Below are 19,450 nucleotides of genomic sequence, written 5' to 3' on the forward strand. Positions count from 1 at the left end.
CATGGCCTAGCATTAGTATCACCCTTTTATCTGCAATTTATATAAATAGGACGAGGTGGAAACTCAGTTGTTTCCTCATTTGTAGGAAAAGTGACATGAATATTCTGTACTTTAAGAAATAAACACTTAAACACAGGATTTTGTTTTGCATTGTTGCAACCCTTTCATTTGAGGCAAAACATCCCCCCCAACCACCACCATAATAAGTACCGAAGCATTTCTAGTTTTGCTTTTCATCAAGATTTCCAAACTGGCAGATTTTATTTTCACACCCTCTTCACAATAGACAAGATGCTTACCATATATTTAGGATTACAAGTTGTCACTAAAAGAAAACTTTACACAACCACTGTACATTTAGGTTGAAAAACTGTCCTTGCATGAAAAATATACCTAGAAATCAAGTGGTAAACAAGAAAAAAAAAACATTAAGAAAAGATCAACGTTTTTATAGTGTGCCATTTTAAATTTATCAACTCCTCCTCTACTTTTCATTCATACTCTGTTTTTACCTATAGTATTCGTTAAGGCAAACAGCTAATCCATTTCTGAAGAGGTGCTGTGGAAATTGTGGACAAACAGCAAACATTTGGCATTAAAATAGATAGCACGTATGTAGCCTCTAGTAATATACATTAAGCATTTCTCTTGGACTTCAGGATAATGACAGGGGAGGATGAACATGCTAACAATGTCAAAAAGGCTTAAAATTTAGCGTCCAAGCAATTCCTATTAATGCTTCTGTAGTTTTCAAGCTCTAAGTAGTATAGAATTTATGCAAATGCATTAAAGAATTCTAGCTTGGCAAGTACACCCAAGCAGGTTATTAAACTATATATACAGAAAGTGATAAATACAGAATTAAAAGAGTCCTTCCGCTTCTCTTTATAGCCTTGAAAATTGACAAAAAACTTGAGGACAGCTCTACAATATTAAACATTAGGTAACCTCAGGAGCTGGGAAACCTAACTACACAAACTGATTAAAATACTCAGATGACTTTGTAGTGTTTAATACAATTCAGTTTGTAGTCAAGGGCACAAGACAACATTTAACAAAAATAATCACATCAATTGACCTAGAAATCAAATGTAAATAGATATGAATACAATCTCCAAAATCTGTCTTTAAGTGAACATTAACCATTTATTCAAAGTTATACAAGAATTTGAAGGATAAAGTCTTCTTCTGCAACAGGAAACCAACTTACAAGTTTCAGGTCTCAGTTGAATTGAAGTGGAGGCGAGCGGGGCGGAGGGGGAGGGAAGGGTGAACAAACAAGTTAGTAGGCCCCATCCAGGCAGCTAGAAAGTAAAAACAGGCTCAACAGCAGCCTCCTCCAGCTTGTTGTCCTCCCTGATTGCCTGCAAGTGTTGCATTAGTAGCAGCATGTTGAGGGCCAATTTTGATGCCATTTGCCTGAAATAAAGTTTAATACACAGTGTAACTATTTTAGAACACTAATATACTTGAAAAGCTTTTTTTTTTCCTGAAGATCATCCCGCAAGTTCTCTTAATGTATGCAATAAATATAGCAAAGTTTATTTTTTTTTAGCAACATGTCCTTGGTGATTAAATATAATTTAAAGGAAGATGCTTTCCTTTTCATTTAAATTTTATCTTTATGTTAAACTCTGTACCTTAAATTCCTAACACAAAAATACAGAGCAAGAATTGTATTTGAATACTACTTGGCATAAGGCTTTAAAAATACATAGCATTTGCTAGGAACATATAACCTCTCCCCTCTCACCAAAATCTCCATTAGTTTAATAGTTTAGTATAAAACTTTTCCTCTCTAGACAGCATTTCTTTCTGTGTTGAATCAGCTGTAGAGGCTAAGGGCATACGAGTGTTCTGTGTCATCAATAATTTCTATGATCCCGAAAGACATGGCTACTTGCCAAGAACCCACACACAGTGTAGCTCTTTCATTCATCAAAATCACACTTCTATCTTAACCCTCACTCCCTCAAGTGGATTTTACCTAAAAATACAGCACTTTTCTCAAAGTAATACAGTAGCTTCAGAAATTAAGCTCTTAAGGAAACTTTGCGTCACAGTAAATCTCAGATTTATAGTGCTTGGCAGTTGTTCTGCAACAGTAGTAGCCTTGGGGTTTCTGGCACTAGCTCAGTATTGACAGCAGCTGATGTGGTTTCTTTTCGCTCTTTGACTCCTCTTTAATAAAAAGCATGCCCTATGGCTCATTGGTTTTGCCCCCTCTGGGCTGATAGCAACTTCTTGAGGAATCAAGGAGCCAGGCTTGGCGTAAAGCCAAATAAATAGCACGGACTGTTGGCTCTTGACAGCATATTGCAATCAAAGCTCCATAAGGCACAGTAAAGCAGTCAGCTACTATATGAAACTCGACAGATACAATGAGCATGCTTTTTCAGACACTCTGATTACTGTCCCATTTATATTGCTCTGAGTGCATTTTCTTTAGGAAAAATGTTATCGAAAATTAAGTTTTTCATCACTAAACTGAATTTAAAAAGTGTTTCACCAAAACACCATATATATATACATACACACACACTTTCCAGTCCAAATTAGTGCCTTTGAAGGATTACTATTCAAGTCTTACTTAGCGACAAGTTTCCTAATGCAAATACTTTGCATACTACTGAAGTTTCTCATTATTGCCTCTCTGAAGTCATAAGAGCAATATTTTTTAATAGTCTAAATTTGCTCATGTTGAAATATATTAATCAAAGAGGTGAAGCTATTTAACTGAGTCCTGCCAATTCCCGCACTACTCTTTGAACAATTCTGCAAGGACTATCATGCTTAAGAGAAGCATCAGACTGACAGTCCCAGACAGAGAATGCACCTCTTCACAGAAGAGATACAGAACGGAGAGCGGTGGTGCAGATTTTCACATGTGGTTTCACTAAGCACCTCAGCAACAATATTTAGGGACATGCAGGATAAAAAAAGCCTTGGGCATCAGAAAGGACTGACCAGTTCTCATTGTCAAATTTAAACTTTGTGGTGTGACTTTTTATGTGAATGTTAACAGAGAGCCTACACTATCCTAACATGTCTATTTACTACCACTGAATTTGAATCCGCCTTTTCTACAGCCATGAACCTCTCTCCTAACTGCTCAAGATTTTCAATACCATAATCATTTCAAAATTCAAGAGAGACATTATAGGTCTTTCTAGGCTCTTGCATTACAAAAGTGTTCCCTTCTCCACCTCCCCACCCCCACCCCAAACAAGCAAAGAGACAGGCCCCAATAATCTGTAATTTCAGTAATGTGCATAGGCAAAATGACTAATCTTTTATTCCCTACAGAATCCAGGCACCTAAACCAGGAACATTTCAAAAGTCTTTTATGTAACTCTCAAAGCAATCCCTCCCCTACACTGGACAGCTCATGGAGTGCATCTGGCATATCAACATGGTCCCCAATTTACATAGTGGAAAATTATCTTTGAAAACAGATGACACCATATGGAGAAGTGGATGAAAGTGGATTTTCTTCTCTTCTGGGGATTTATATTATTTTGTGATGCTTCATGGATGGATAGGGTCACTTATTTTAATCCATTTTTAACACAATGGCAGACAATTCTATATCCAAATGGAACAGATAAATATTTTACTGTCCAGCCATCTAGGGAAGGTGAATTTTGTACATTTTAAAAAAACAAACAAAAAGTGTTCAGAATACTAAAAGTTACCTCATTGTTAATGTCAAAAACGCCTTCCTGGATTTTCTCATAGATCTCCTTTGCAGTGTTAATAAATGCCTAAAATAGAGGGAAAAAACCACAAACACAATGAATGCGACATCCTTTAGTGTAAGATGCACTAACTGGAATCCAATCTCATGTGCAGTTGTTTCAGCGAGACTTTTCTTCCTGACCTCAGCAGGAACAGGTATGACAACAGCATCCTATAACCTACCCTGAAGTAGCAATGGATCACGCACTGTTTACAAAAACAGTGGCATTTTCATAACATCTGTATTCTACAATCTGTTGTCCAGTAATTACAGGGAAAAAGTGGGTTTTAAGATATATAAATTACTTTTAAATTATTTATTTCTGACCCTTATGGATAGATTGTGTGGCAGATGGTTTCCCCTACCCTTAATATCTTTGTAATAGGCCACTCTAGATTAGAGTGCTTAGCAACATAAAACCACAGGGTACTTACAATGATGATGTAAGGATGCTGTCTGCTGGATGAAACCTTATGCTGTCATTTAATATTCACCTAATTTTAAGAATGTATTTTCTTTAATTAATCTTGCACATGATAGGCAATAGACATCTTAATAGTAGAAAGGAAAGGCTCCAGGTTTTATTATGATTTCTGAAAGTCTATTGTTTTAATTCAGAGAAAAGATACTGACATTCAGGTCTGAAAAAGTGAATTATATAAATGTTTTTGGTTAAAGTTTACAATCAATGGTTACAATCATTCTTCATCTCTCATTTAACTTTATAGGTCAAGTAATGCCTAAAATAATGTATAATTTAAGAGGTGATTACCAGCAGCTAATAATTACAATCAATATCAAACATACAGTTCTTTTTGTTTTAAAGTACCAGCACCATGCAATCATACAAGATATGCTATCTTCTGCACAAGCCTGTTACAGCAAATACAGATCTAATTCAAATATAAAAAAGTAAACAGGGTTCATGGAGAGGAACAAATCATACCTTTCCTCATTTCTACACTGGAAGCATTTGACTGCTGAACTTGCCACCAGAGCTTTGTTTCCTAATTAACAGGACTGATATGTTTTCACCTTTAAAGGCCTTACAGCTCCCCAGAGTAATCAATCTACTGCAGCTCAATTACTGCACCAAGCGCACACCACAGCCAGTGAAGGAGACTTGAACGACTGCAGCAGGAGCGGAAAGATATGAATATGCATAAACTCTAAGTGGGTGATCGAATCATCACAGAGGGTCATGAGAATTTGCAGCAAAATAATGAGAAGAATTAATCATTGCAGATTCACAAGGCACTTAGGAAGTGAGTTCGTTTTTCAAACACGCATTAGAGTTGAGGAGAAAAATTGGCTTTCAGCCAACTACGAATTGATTCAAATTCCTTGGAAATTGAAGTTTTCAATGTAAGAAAAAAACCCTCAAACTTATCTTTGTTTCGGATAACACACTAATTATTCTAATGGCCTCATACATGGGCCTACTGAAAGGTATGAATCAAAAACTTTGGAAATTCACACAGCTGGAATCTGTGAGGATACTTGCTTGCTTGTATTTCAGTGGGACATTAAACAGAACTTGAAGTCTTAAAAATGTGTTATGATAGCTTCATGTAAACAAGCACTTAACAATTGGCACTTCTAACAATTCTAGAAGATGTTGGCTAAGTACACCTAGGTTCTTAGAATTAATTTCACAAGAATTATATTAGATCTATAAAAATTACTTTAGACCAACAAAACTAGAATTTTAACAGACTACAAACTCCGAACTAACACAACTGAGTATAAAACATATCTTCTGGATGCTACACTCAAGAACAGATCACTGCAGGAACGCATCTATCCTCACAAAAAAAAAAAAGAGTACAATGCACTGGAAAACATAGTGTGATTTAACAACACTCAACTCCCACCCCCCCTACATAGTTATTACATGTATTGTACAAAGCAAAAAAGCATACTGACTTCAGTACAGTCTATTTTAATATTAAACATACAGCCTAAGAAACCGTTCACCTGAGAAATACAAGTATTCCATTCATCTCAGTTGTCTTAAAAAGACATAATCTGACTGCCACATTCCCATCAGTGATTCTGGTGCACCACATATTAGTAGTAAAACAGCACGTACTGTTATTCTGCATAGCAAAATGCCAGGCTGCACTGGGTCACATATAAATAATTCCTATTTGAAAACAATGGTTTGACAAGAATATAGCACATAATAAATCTACCTCATGTTTTCTTCAGTTGGTATGGATTCTGAAAAATTACTACTAATCAGCCATGAAAAGAGACTTGCATCCCTCGAGACTTCCATTTGTTTCTTGCATCCATGTATTTTAAGTTAGCCTATGCTTCAAAGTGTAAGCAGACTCAAAATAACCACCTGAGAACTTTACTGAAAACAGCAGTCTACTTGCTTTAAGAATATCATATCAGATTTTGGCATGCCATCCTAGTGCCCCAATTAGCAAGGACAAGAAGGTGAACTTGGTATAATTGACGACTTCTAAAAATCTCTTTTAATACTGCATGTTCTAACTCTTATCTGGAACATGCAGTATACTATAAACTCAATTATTTATGGGCAGTTTATCCTATTTGCAGATTAACTGAGCCATGGATGCAGAAAGACAGAGAGGTTTCCCCTCAAATCCTGTTTGGATTTATTAGACCACGTGCAGGGGACTGCAAGAACACAGCTGTAGCACTTCACACGCCAACTTGGATCCAGGTGCAGTTTAGCCACTTCCACACAACACAAGACCTCGACCAGTAAGCCCACATGGACTCAGCTGGCTGCCTCCCAAGCCTACTGTGGTTGCACTGTACATTCTTGTAATGCTGCTGTTACTAAAACACTATACAAAGGTACTTGAGCACTTCCACCCCAAATCAGCTCAGGTCCAGGTTTATTTTCACCACCCCAGGAGACACAGTACCAGATTCAATCTGGACTTATACTCAGTCACCCGAAAGATGGCAAGGCCCTAGTACACAGTACCTCCATTACTCATAAAAGGAAGAGAGCGCCTTTTGCAAAAACAGTATGTTGGACTTAAAAATACAAAAATTCTAGACTACATTTCAGGAAAGTTAAAGAAAACAATGCAACTTCAGGAAAATGTCTACATTTAATGTTTAACTCCTGGTTTTAATACTTCTAAATCACAAATTACTGATGTTTTTATGCATGAGACTACTGAATGTATCTGTACCACAGCATTAAAAAAAAAAGTTGTATACAAGTTATATTAAAACAAATCACTGAATAACATGTTTTTCAATTGTGTTCACATTATAACTAGGTTCTCAAATAATAGTAATACCCTGCCAAGGAAAATTACATTACTGTACAAGTGGTAAAGTGAGTCTTGTAAGATGCAATCTGCCTGTTGTGTCACACCTGCACCTACTGCAAAACTAACAAAGGAGGTTTTTGAGTCCCAGTATACCAGTATAATATCACTTCAGATGATTTGTGTAAGGAGTTTCCTAGATCATATTGCTGCATGGGAATCAAGAAGTCAAGTCTCTCAGTGCTCACCTCAAAAAACCCCAAACAACAAACAAACCCCGAAAAACCCCAAACAACCCAAACCACAAAAACACAACTACCAAACAGTACAGATGCCGCATACAAGATAAATTAATCCTAAAAACACTGAACATAGAGTTAAATCAACTTTGGCATCCATTTTATCACACAAACTAAACAAGTAATATAGGTTTACCACCCTTGAGACAAAAACAGGAAGAACAAATTCTGTAACTGGTAAAAACAATGCAGGAAAGGAATAAGTTCCTGATACCTCTGTCTTATGGAAGTTGGATGCAGGAGTAATAATAAGCTAAGGGCACCAGAATGCAAGTTATAGAACAGCTATGTTTAGTTTTCACTCGGCAGATGTCAGTAGCATCACTTCTCTTTCTCAGAAAGCTAATGCCATGCCGAGTGTTTGAAGACTTAGCTACAAGCTGAACATAACAGGAAAAACTTGTAAATGAATCACTGACGCTTTTCAAAACTCAGATTTTACAAGTTCATCTTTGCTTAAAGTCAGAATAGAGCAGGTTCTGCGCTGCCAGCGTATGTAACATGCTGCCCTCTGGTGGCAATATTAAAGCTAAATTTAGTCCTTTGAAATACAAATTGGTGGTCATTATTTCCGAATGCTTTCTTACAATTAAACGAGGAATGCTTAAAGGTTAAATATCTCACAAATTCTAAAGCATGACCCTCACCCTCTGTGGTCAGCCCAACACCTAGAATTTCCTCCTCCTTCCCAATTTTCTGTCTTGTCTTTAAGCAGTAAGATACAATATAGTTAGATTACTCTAGTATTAAATAATCAATTTGGAAACAGTAACAACATGGACCACAAACGGATTTACCCCTAGAGCATTCACCACCCCAGTGTGTAAGTGGTGCTGGATGGCCACTGAGAAGAGTGAGAGCCCAAAGCTCTGAGTAGCTGTTTCATGCACAGTAAGACAATACTTTTGACAACTAAATGATCCTTCAGAAAGAAGCCTAGGACACCAAAGGAGCTACAGAACAGTTAATTATCAAGCAGTGGGAAGGTGCTATATGATGAAACTATACCCCAAAAAGCACCCCAACACATTTGTAGCCTTATTTGTGTAGTAAAGTTGCACAGGCACAAAAGAGAACTTGACAGTGATTTGTTGCTAGGTACCCACTGAAGTGCAATCTTTCAGACAAACTTATTGGGAAGATGCACATTACTAGAGCTCAAAGTGTCTCGAGAAGTCCTGCAGCTGCTGTTGGAACAGTTACAAAGGACAGAGCACCTAAGGAAAAAAAAAGATAAAAAAACCCCAGAACTAAGGCTCCATCCCTCCAGCAGAATCCACAGCTCAGGCTGGCAGCCATATACTTCTCACACTCTTCTATAAAACCCGAAACCCTTGATTAACTGAGACTTTTTATTCTGATTATACCTCGGGATGCCCAGAAGCCCCAAGAACCGTGGCAGAGCCAGTGTTCCTTACTGTGCAGTTGGGGCACAGTCCAAGGGTTTGCTACAAGGAGGTTAAAGCTGTGAATCTTCCCTGCAGCCAGGCATCCTGCCCCTTCTCTCTCCCCCAGCTGAACTGACATAAGCTTCACCTCTCTTACTTTCTCATGGGAGAAACTGGCTAAAGTGCCAGCTTCACACAGCTGAAAAGTCACAGAACTTTGATTTCAAGGAACTTGAAGGAATACTGGTTTTTGATACAAGTTAAGATAAACCTAACTGTTGGGGTTTTTTTAAAGACTCTCATGAACAAGAAATCCTGCTACTTTGCAAGTTCTAGTCAGAATACATCTTGTGTGTCGCTTTACCTTACTATGAAAGCTATTAACATCCTAGGATTTTCAAGTTTTATTAACTAAATCCTTGCTAACTGTATTACCAGGTCAAACAACTGTTTGTTTACCAGCAATTAGTTGTGCTTAGGAAGGGTGTGCAGGGGAAATAAAACACACTTCTAAAAATCAGTTCAAATTTGGAAGCTGCTAAGAATCTCACCTTTCCATGAGATTTTCATTTTTACCCTTCAGAATATTACAAAGGCCATCTTCCTTCCCTTATCTGTGACCAAGCAGTACCGCTGTTGAAGCTACACGGGTTTTGAATATTCATTATCCATTTAAGCAAAAGTATGAAAGAAGCTGCCTGAACAGAAAATTAAGTTACAGCTGAAACAAAACCATTGAACAACCATCCAGCTACATGTAGCAGAAGTGCTCCATTGCTCAGTCCAAACCATTAGTCTATTCAGATTTAATCCTAAACAATGAATCCATTATTGCATTCTATTTATGTGCAGACAACTTGGAATAACAAATACAATACTCTTAAGATGAAAGCTTGGCATAGGGCTATATAATCCCTTCCATATGGGAAACAACGTACTAAAACCAACTCCCACACCAGGAGTCAGTGATACATTAGTACAACTCAAGTGAGATCAGCTCCTGAACAGTGATGGTGTCTAGTACTGGTTTGACCAGCATCCAGAAAACTTTCACTTAAGGTTGATGACATTAATCATATTTAAAAGTAGCAGTCTGGAGTGCAAGAAGAATGCACAAAGTTATTCCAGCTTCCCAAATACAGCTAGGTATCTTTACCTCTTGAGAATCAGTGCATGTAAATGGATTCAAACAAATGATACTCCAGGGGTACAAAGATAAGTATTGTGTGCTGTAGGAGGCTGCATGAGGTCACCCTGAGTTCGTGCAGATGATTCTATTCTGCCTCTACAAGTGTTAGACACTGCCCAAGCAGAAACCACTCAGCAACCTGCAAACTGCACATTTCGGGTAAAACTACAATTAACAGTCACACACTGTTGTTGAACTACCAATGAAAAAACAAATGTCATAAAATTGTTCATGTCTCTTGCAAATGAGAGAAAAAAAAATCCTAAGTATTATGTGTAGTGTTACTGCAAGGTAGGAAAATAACTGATGTTATGATTATAACAAGTGCAAACATGCTTGAGGTTTGGACGTCAGACTTAAGCGCAAACAAGTGAAAAGCCTAAACAAGCAAGCAGCCTAAGCTTCCCAAGGTAACAGGACAGACTTGATAGCATACAAGGCAATGCTCCTACCAAAGTAGCTGTTCAGAATGTGTGGAATGTGGTTAGATAACCCACTAACTGTGTGGGACTAAGAACAATACAGTAACCTGTATAGCTAACAGTGTCTCAAGAATAATTAAAATGGGCAAAAAGCACTCTATAGAGAGTTTCTTTACACCTGTAGGACACAAGCTGTACAGTGGTGAGACTTAGTCAACCAAAAGATATATAAGAAATAATCCATCTTCTGTAAACTAAAGAGACTTGAAAATGCAGTGTGAGCAGTTCAGAAAACAAAAGACTGCTATAACCTTGCTTTTTTACAAAGCAGAGTCATTTAATTCAGAAAACTTCTGAAATTTTTATTTTTTCCATGAAGAATTACCTTGGAAGGTTTTTAGAACTGCCCGAGAAGTTTCCTTTACTACTTCAGAAATTGCTGATAGAAGCAGCCATGCTAAAGAACTAAAGATGAATTTAACCCATTTTGTACTCTAAAAACCATGTATTAAAGCATTTTTGTTAAAATAAATAAATAAAATTCTGGCGACTAGTATTTCAAGCAACCATGTATGTTTATAATGAGATAGACTGCTTCCACATACTGAGGTAGGCTACAGAAGACTACAGGATTCAAGTGATTTGAGGAAGGGCTTCCGTGAACAATACAAGATGATTATTTCTAAACCCTTAACAGTCTTGATTCTTTTGCCATGAGGACTTTTGCCTCAGATTCAGAAAGCAAAGTTTGAGAACCAGCTGTGTGACGAGAAAAAAAAACATTTAATCCACAAAACAAGTTTGGCCAGGAAAAATGGATATTCTTCCTAACTCTGCTTTGGACAGATACATAAAAGTTGGATCTAACTATTTATCTTAAATGGGTGGAAGAATAGTTTAAGCCCTATTACTGTATCTTCTTTGTTGTCAAGTTTCCTGGCACTCACACTTATGTTACTTCCTTCAATACCCAGAAATACACTTCCATTACTACTTTGTTTTGTATAGCAACCACTAAGCAATGCAACACAGACACAAATGCAGTAGGCCAAAGCTTTATTAGTTAACTACATGATCTCTGTATGGTAAAACCTCTCTTTTGGGAAAGGACAGAGAAAAAAAGACACCAGTTGTTATCTGGGAGTGTTCCAGCCTGTTGTATCTATGCATTTCCATATGTATACATCCATGTGCCTTACAGTAAAGTGTCTTTCCCCAAAGCACCCTTGTTGAGGAATATTTCCTATTGATGGGTAAGAAGCACAGAAGGCTGATAACTGAATCAAAAATAAATCTTAAAAATTAGTTTTATCATTCTGTAAGACTTTGTTAAGCACAGAGTTGAGAAAAGAACAGAGGCCTAACAGGTGCAAATAATTCTTAATTATTTCTGAAGCTGTATTAATGTAAACTTTTGTTTGCACAAGTATTTACTAGTTACCATGTTACCTAGTTAGAGTCTACATCTATCATTTTGCTCTGGAGCTACATCCTTATCTCAAGTAAAGCCATCTGCTCTTTCAACACTGCTGATGCTGTACCTTATATAGACATGTTTGACTTTAAAGATCTCTACAGGTATCCTGGCACTGTAATGGTTAACTACATAACCCATGCATGATACACTGTAGTCAGCAGTGATTTATCAGCATGGATTAAAAATGCTGCTGAGTAATTAAGGAGATATTCCTTCCCCCCAAAATCCCATAGCTTTTTCCCCCCTGCATCCCCCAATAACCTCCATACAATTAGAGAGAGCCCCTTTGACCGCAGTAGTTCTATCTAAAAATTCTGATACTTTTGGAAGAGATGAGCATTCTGAGACTCAAATTAAATGTGTAAAAAGTATTTTGACAATTCATCTGAAACCTAAGGAAAGAGAAGAAAGCGTCTGCTTCAACACTTAATACAAATGCATTTGAAAACATCTGATATAATAATCCAGATGGAAATTCAGGGACTTGCAATCTCCAGCTTTTTAGACCCAGTCTATTTCTATCAATGCAAAAATTCAACAGTATAAATACATACTCTTTCTAGTAAAATAGCTTTACTTTCTTAGTCCTTAATCTCCTAAGGAAGCTAGTAAAAATGTTCTCCATTGCCACCACATAAGATAACATAAATAGACAAAGAGCCACAGATTTCTTCTGCCTAAAATTTCACCTAATTTTAGCTGAATTACCTCAAATGTTGTTCTTCCTGTTTAGTTTCTACATCCTCAGGCACTCACAAAACTATGATTTTTTTCCAGTCCTGAAGTCAAGTACTGAAGGCTTGCTAGATTTGCTTCCATTTTTGCATACTTGATCTTTCCTCAAATGTTGCCTATTCCACACAATTTCCTCATTCCCTTCTATTTTTTTTTTTTATACTGAACAGTCCCGATTCAGCATTAAAATGAAAATTGTCTCTTCTTTTATCCACAAAGTGATATCTTTCACCTACCGTGCCTACTATTTCTCCTCGCTTATTTTTACTGGCTCAAAGACTAAGATTTTGCTCCTTCAGCTGTAACTATTCTAGATCATGCCACCTCTTTTAGTGTTGACGAGAATACCATTTAAGGAATGCATTTGATTGTCACTAAAAAGGATTATACCCTAAAGCTTTTCCATCAGAATTAGAAAGTTAGTACGTGCAAGCAACCACTCACTTGTATCATCAGAAGGAGAGGATTCTATTTGAACTTTTTTGACAAAGAATTTCAGGCTCATTTTCCTCCTGATAATCAGAGATGCATTAGGTACTGGACAACTCATTCACTAGCATGTATTTTTTGACATGGAGAGAGGTGCTAATGTTGGAATCAGGTAGTAACAAACCAGAATGAAGTTGGTGAAAGCTGTCTGTTACCCTTACTACAACTTTTCAAAAAACACCAAATATTTCAAAACTAGAAGGCTTTACCACTAAAAGAATACCTCATTGGTTGTCCACCATTTTGCATTTAGAACAGTTTTGGAAAAGAGTAAGGGCAGATTACGTACCATGAGAAGCTGAACTATGTCATGCCATTGTAAAAAAAAAAAAGGTTAGTAAGTGGCGATGTATGAACTGACTGTGGGCCTGAAAGATATGTGAAGCAACCTTTCAGCTTTATATAGCAGTAACATCTCAGCTGGAGCTCTCTGTACACCACTGAACTGTGTCTGGCTAAGATGGAGTTAGTTTTCTTTACAGCAGCCTGTATGGTGCTGTGTTTTGGATTTGTCACTAAAACAGTGTTGATAATACACCAGTGTTTTAGCTACTGGTGAGCAGTGCTTACACAGTGTCAAGGTTCTCTGTTTCTTACTCTGCCCCCCACAGTGATTAGGCTTTGGGTATGCAAAATCGGGCAGGGACATACAGCCAGGACAGCTGACCAGAAGTGGCCTAAGGAATATTTCATATTATATGACATCATGCTCAACAACAAAAAACAAAGGGTAGTCTTTCCAAAGTAGCTGTTGCTCAGAGACTGGCTGGGACTCCATCAGTTTGTGGGAAGTTGTGAGTGACTGCTTTTACATCACTCTTCTCCCCTACCTCTTTATTAACTCTTTATCTCAGCCCCTGAGTTTTTCTCGCTTTGGCTCTTCTGGTTCTTTTCCCCATCCTGCTGGATAGGGGGAGCGAACAACTGGATGGGCCCTTAGTTGCTGGCTGAGGTCAGCCCAGCACAAGAAAGGGATGCAGTAAATCAAGGTGAGATATGTAAGAACTCACATATGTCCAGAAATATGAGCTATAGGCAAAACTTCAAAAGCCTTAAGTTCTTTAAAGTAGCAAAGACTGAAAAACTTATTCAAATACATAGCAGACTACAGCAACCAAGATAATGACCTCTTCAGCAGGTCTGTAGAGGGCAGAAAAAGAAATTGAGTGTGTGAATTGCAGCAAAGAAGATTCCTGCTAGGTAGTGGAGGGGAAAGATGACAACAATACAAATAACAAAGCATTGCAATAGATTGCTCTGAAGAGCTTGTGAAGTATTAGAGGTCTTTAAAACAAGTTAGATTGACATCTCCTAAGGATACCAATAGCTTGGCTTGCTTTGGACTAGCAAATCTATTCTAGTCTTACTTTTTAGATTTCAGGACAGACAAAAGTACCCATTTCTCTGATCAAATATTTTAAAAAAGAACAAGTATATTAATTACTAGAGTTTCAACAATATAATTATTGCCATGCAATTAGATAAAACGTAGACACTGTCTTTCTCATAATATAAATTAAAGAGTAGTTAATTCAAGTTAAGGAATCCAAAACCTAGAGGAATAGTATCTGTACAAATAACAAAGTGCAATTCAAAACAACTGTTTTACTAAAATACCAGTGTTAAACAAAGTTACCTCCTCTACATTAGAAGCAGTTTTGGCAGATGTCTCCATAAAGATAAGTCCATGCTCTCGTGCAAATGCTTCGCCTTCCTCTTTTTTGACTTCTCGTCTAGATTCTAAATCACTAAGATGGAAAAAAATAAGTTAGTTGCATGGTCTAACCTGTACATGTAAACACTATTCTTCAGAAACATGCTTATAAGCCAAAAGCCCTCATTAGAGCTTACGTACATATGAATATCTACTCAAGCCCTTACATAAAGTACAATTACTGTAAGTTTTGCACTTATAGTATATGGAGTAGCCACAGACATCACACTTACTTGAGCTACCAATCCTAGCTGACATAGATCTTACCAAAGACTTCATGAACTGGCTTTCAACAAGATGTGTGTATACTTATCTAGCTATTCCTTGAATACTAAACTTTAGACATTGCCATTTTAGGTAAATACCACTCTTTTCTAGTCTAATGTTATCTACCAATCCACACTGTAAAGCTGAACTGATAAGGAAGTTTCATATAAGACTTCTTAATGATATTAAAAATAATTTTAAGGATAGAGTTGATTTTTTTCTATTCAGTACCAAAACTTCACACAGTCAATTGCTGTTCTGATAAAAAGACTTAAAAGCAAAAATAAGTTATTTTGAACTACATTAGCTGTTCTCTCCCAACAAGCTAGCATTTAGGTCTAAAACTCCAGGCCTGGCCCTCTAACAGCAGAAGAACTTGAAGTGACTGTTACACAATCTCTTGCTTCCTGCTTTCCAAGAAGTTTAGATGGAAGTTAAATATTACACAAAAGAACAAGGGAAAAAAACCCTCTTTGAATGGACAACTAAAGACAAATCCACTTCTGTAAGTGATATAGGCACATAAGTATTTCACTCTTACTTTTTAAAGCTTCTTTAGGAACAAGGAGTACAGAGTTTCTGTCCTTCTTTGTAAGTATATTACATCTTGAGCAATAACAATGCTATATTTATACATAAATAATAAATATAACATATAGATTTAAATAAAGTTTGATTTAAGTTGTGCATGTAAAAATATCCTCTCAGACACACATTTTTAAACTAAACAGCATGCAAATACAGAATTTTAATTTGCAGCCAGAATACCAGTAAAAAGTATCATACTGGGCTTCAGTGCTGCCATCCTTGTAATTACACACATGTTAACAATAAACAATACTCACTGTGGCATCTATTTTGCAGCAAAGCAGGTTTTTTGTTATTTTTACAACTACATGCTAGCTCAGATGAGTTATAGAATCAAGACAATTCAGCACATCATTTAAAAATGGAGTATTTGAAGATAAGGATACAAGAAATGTCTTCTCAAAACATTGTTAAAGTTGATGTTCATTATATGTAAGCATTCCCAGTATCTCAGCCTCAGGCTTACCATATCTTAACAAGGTGTTCATTCTCATGTCCCTGAAGTAGCTATCTGACATCGTACTTTTGAACTTGAGCAATGTCTTTATCTGCTACTACCATGCTACCCTCAAAAATATCTTATTTAAAACCTTGATTCACTATGGTGTTATCTCCATGATAGAACAGAAATAAACAACTCTCTTGACTTGAAATACTGCAGCTGCATCAAAAACTGCAGTGATAACCCGGTCAAAACTCACTACGGATATCTAAACATATTCTTAAAGAGCTTTAACTACTTCTACTAACCACAGTTGTCTTCCTCTCTCCATTCCAATAATTCGAGGCATTTGGTCTTACTAGATCAATATAGCTATGTTTTGTTCTGGAAAGAAGATTAAGTACAGTATTTGTCATGTTTTAAGACTAGTATTTGTAATGTTTTCAAAAAACAGCTATTATATTTCAGATTAAATTCTCAACACTCTTCAAATCCAGCAATAAGTCAGTACTACAAACGTATACCAAGTGCACTTTTGGGACTCATAAGAACAAAATTTATTCCTTCAAAAATATTATGCTAGTATTCACGTTCTTCCTTCCATCCATGCCTTACTATAAGAACTTCTGTAACACACTTTCAGGATAATGCAATAATTGAAGGAGTTTCTTTCCCATCCTCCTCTTTGAGGCTTGAAAATAATCCCCTTTAAAAAGCTTCTTAAGGAACTTTCACCTCATGTAGCACCTTAATCTGTAGCTTAAAATATATAATTTAAGTATATTTATTGTTTGAATAAAACTCAGTTCTAACTGGGAATTACTGAGCTAGCTGCAAGTAGCATATTATAACATACAATCATGTGGTACAGTCTGCATCAGCAGAATGCAAGACAAAAATGTAGTTTAACAGCTCAGAACACTCAGGAATAGTTACAGATGGTCAACTAAGTATGCAAACTTATGTAGTACTTGAATCTCAAGTAAACAGTACACTTTACTGTTTCTCTCAGTGCCATATTTTTACTCACATAAGCATAAGAACAGCTGGTCAGGGACATCACTGGCTTACCAAAGCTTCATTTAATAAAAGAGATTACATTTTTATATTAATTTGTGAAGACTATGCTTATCACATTCCTCAATTAAGAATGTCGTTAGTAATTTTCCAGATTATGTATAAAAATGTGGACAAGCTTCACAATTACTTAATGCTTAACATGTTTTTCAGGGGGAGGTAGAGGATGGGGGGCAGAGGAAGTAAAATAGAAGGGGGAAGAAGAAGAATGAAATAAGAGGTGAACAGGCCAGATCAGAAAACCAGACTCTCTTTACCACAAGGCTGTTTCTCAGTAGTATCTAAGAAATTATCTGTCTGTTCATTAAATTCTAAGGGACAAGTACACACCCCATTATTTCAACTGGCATCTTTACCTTCAAGAATTGCTGAGGCATGAAGACAAGTTAAGGTCAATTAGGTAAAGGCCCATAACTAATGGGTTAATAAATTCTGAGATGATGCTTTTGATATTTGGAAAAACCCTACACCCAGTGAAAAGATCTAGATGTGATACTACAGTGCACTGGATAAAGAACTAGAAAAGTTACAGATAAACTTAATGTATTCACTGGTGTGTTTTAATAAAGACCTTCAATACAGATCAAAGTCTCAGCATCAATAGGGAACCATTTTAGAACTTTGGACAGTCTAGCTGATGAGAAGACCACATAAATAATCGTTTACAAACTGGGTAACACATTTTGTGCTGGTTTTGGCTGGGGTAGAGTTAATTTTCTTCACAGTAGCTAGTATGGGGCTATGTTTTGGATTTGTGCTGGAAACAGCGTTGATAACACAGGGATGTTTTCATTATTGCTGAGCAGTGCTCACACAGAGTCAAGGCCTTTTCTGCTCCTCACCCCACCCCACCAGCGAGTAGGCTGGGGGTGCACAAGAAGTTGGGAGGGGGCACAGCCAAGACAGCTGACCCCAACTGACCAAAGGGATATTCCACACCATATGACATCATGCTCAGCATACAAAGCTGGGGGAAGAAGGAAGGGGGGGACATTCGGAGTGATGGCGTTTGTCTTCCCAAGTAACCGTTACACATGATGGAGCCTGCTTTCCTGGAGATGGCTGAACACCTGCCTGCCCATGGGAAGCAGTGAATGAATTCCTTGTTTTGCTTTGCTTGCGTGCGTGGCTTTTGCTTTACCTATTAAACTGTCTTTATCTCAACCCATGAGTTTTCTCACAGTTACTCTTCCAATTCTACCCCTATCCCACCAGGGGGGAGTGAGTGAGCGGCTGTGTGGTGCTTAGCTGCCAGCTGGGGTTAAACCACGACACACTTCCAAAACTTCTAGTTGTATTTTCATCACCCAGTGTTTAAGAGCAGCCTGAATTCACCAGGAAATGGGTCAAAAAGCATTCTCTGCCCCCAACCCCAGGTAAAATGCATAGAATATGAAACAGGCTTAGAATTCAGAAACGTCTCATATAATCATTGAGGTGTGCACTTTTTACATTTGAGAAAAGTTTCTGAAGTGAATCCTGTATATGGGCTTTTTTTTTTTAAGTGACATTTTCTCTGCTGTGATTCTTACCCAAAAACTAAAGCACTTTAGAACACCTAAAATTAGGAGTAATATTCTCTTTATAAGGGAGATATCTAGGTGCTTCTAAATGGTGATTCCAGATGTAAAAAAACATAATGAGAAAAATAATTCATATAATCCATGATTTCATGCATTCAGTCAATCCTTTAAAAATAAAATTAATTCTAAAAAAAAGGCACTCAGAACATAAGGTAGTTGATCCACATGTGCTGCACATTGTATTAGTCTAATTAGAAAAGGAAAGGTTTTAGATTCACCACAGAACTATGTCCAGTGACTGAAAGTAATTTAAAGTTAACATACTGCCTACAAATAAGGAAACACAAAAGCTGAAATCTAGATAAGTGATAAGTCTTTACCACTTACAAAATCACAACTGGTTATATTTTACCTTTTATTTCCAATAAGCATTATAACCATGTTGGAATTGGAATGCTGACGAGCATCTTCTAACCAAGTTGTCAAGTGGTTGAAAGTATCCCTCCTAAGTATGGAAGAGAATGAAAATTAAAAGCAGCATTTCAAGAAATCTCTTTCCCTTCTGTTAGTCAGCTTCTCAACTTGAGTAACGAACTCATTTATTAGTACACATGCTCCAGGGATAAAAGCTAGTAATCCCTTTGTGAGCGGGAGAGTAGGCAAACAAATTTAGTAAACAAGGAGCATTAATGAACTCTGCCTAAAAAGTAATTGAAAACATGTTTGCTACAGAGTAAAGAGGATTCTTATCGCTGTAAGAATCTGTAATTTTATACACATATAAAAACTGCTGAATGGAATTGTAAAAGTCCCTAACAGCCTCAACCAATTCAAACAA

At 36.9% G+C, this 19,450-nt stretch overlaps 1 protein-coding gene across 1 annotated transcript in view; it reads right to left on the bottom strand.

Annotated features, from left to right (window-relative positions):
- Positions 1 to 280: 280 nt before the first annotated feature.
- The window catches only part of RAB2A (RAB2A, member RAS oncogene family), a 43,554-nt gene continuing 24,384 nt past the window's right edge, over positions 281 to 19,450 (bottom strand). The window contains exons 6-9 of the mRNA XM_072852434.1: positions 19,025 to 19,117; positions 14,638 to 14,749; positions 3,696 to 3,764; positions 281 to 1,419 (exon numbers count right to left, since the gene is read on the bottom strand). Coding sequence (XP_072708535.1) covers positions 1,324 to 1,419; positions 3,696 to 3,764; positions 14,638 to 14,749; positions 19,025 to 19,117 — 370 coding nt within the window. The 3' untranslated portion in view covers positions 281 to 1,323. The remainder of the gene's footprint in view (positions 1,420 to 3,695; positions 3,765 to 14,637; positions 14,750 to 19,024; positions 19,118 to 19,450) is intronic.

This window comes from Ciconia boyciana, chromosome 2 (genome assembly GCF_034638445.1).
Source record: "Ciconia boyciana chromosome 2, ASM3463844v1, whole genome shotgun sequence".
In the NCBI taxonomy this organism is placed as follows: Eukaryota; Metazoa; Chordata; class Aves; order Ciconiiformes; family Ciconiidae; genus Ciconia; species Ciconia boyciana.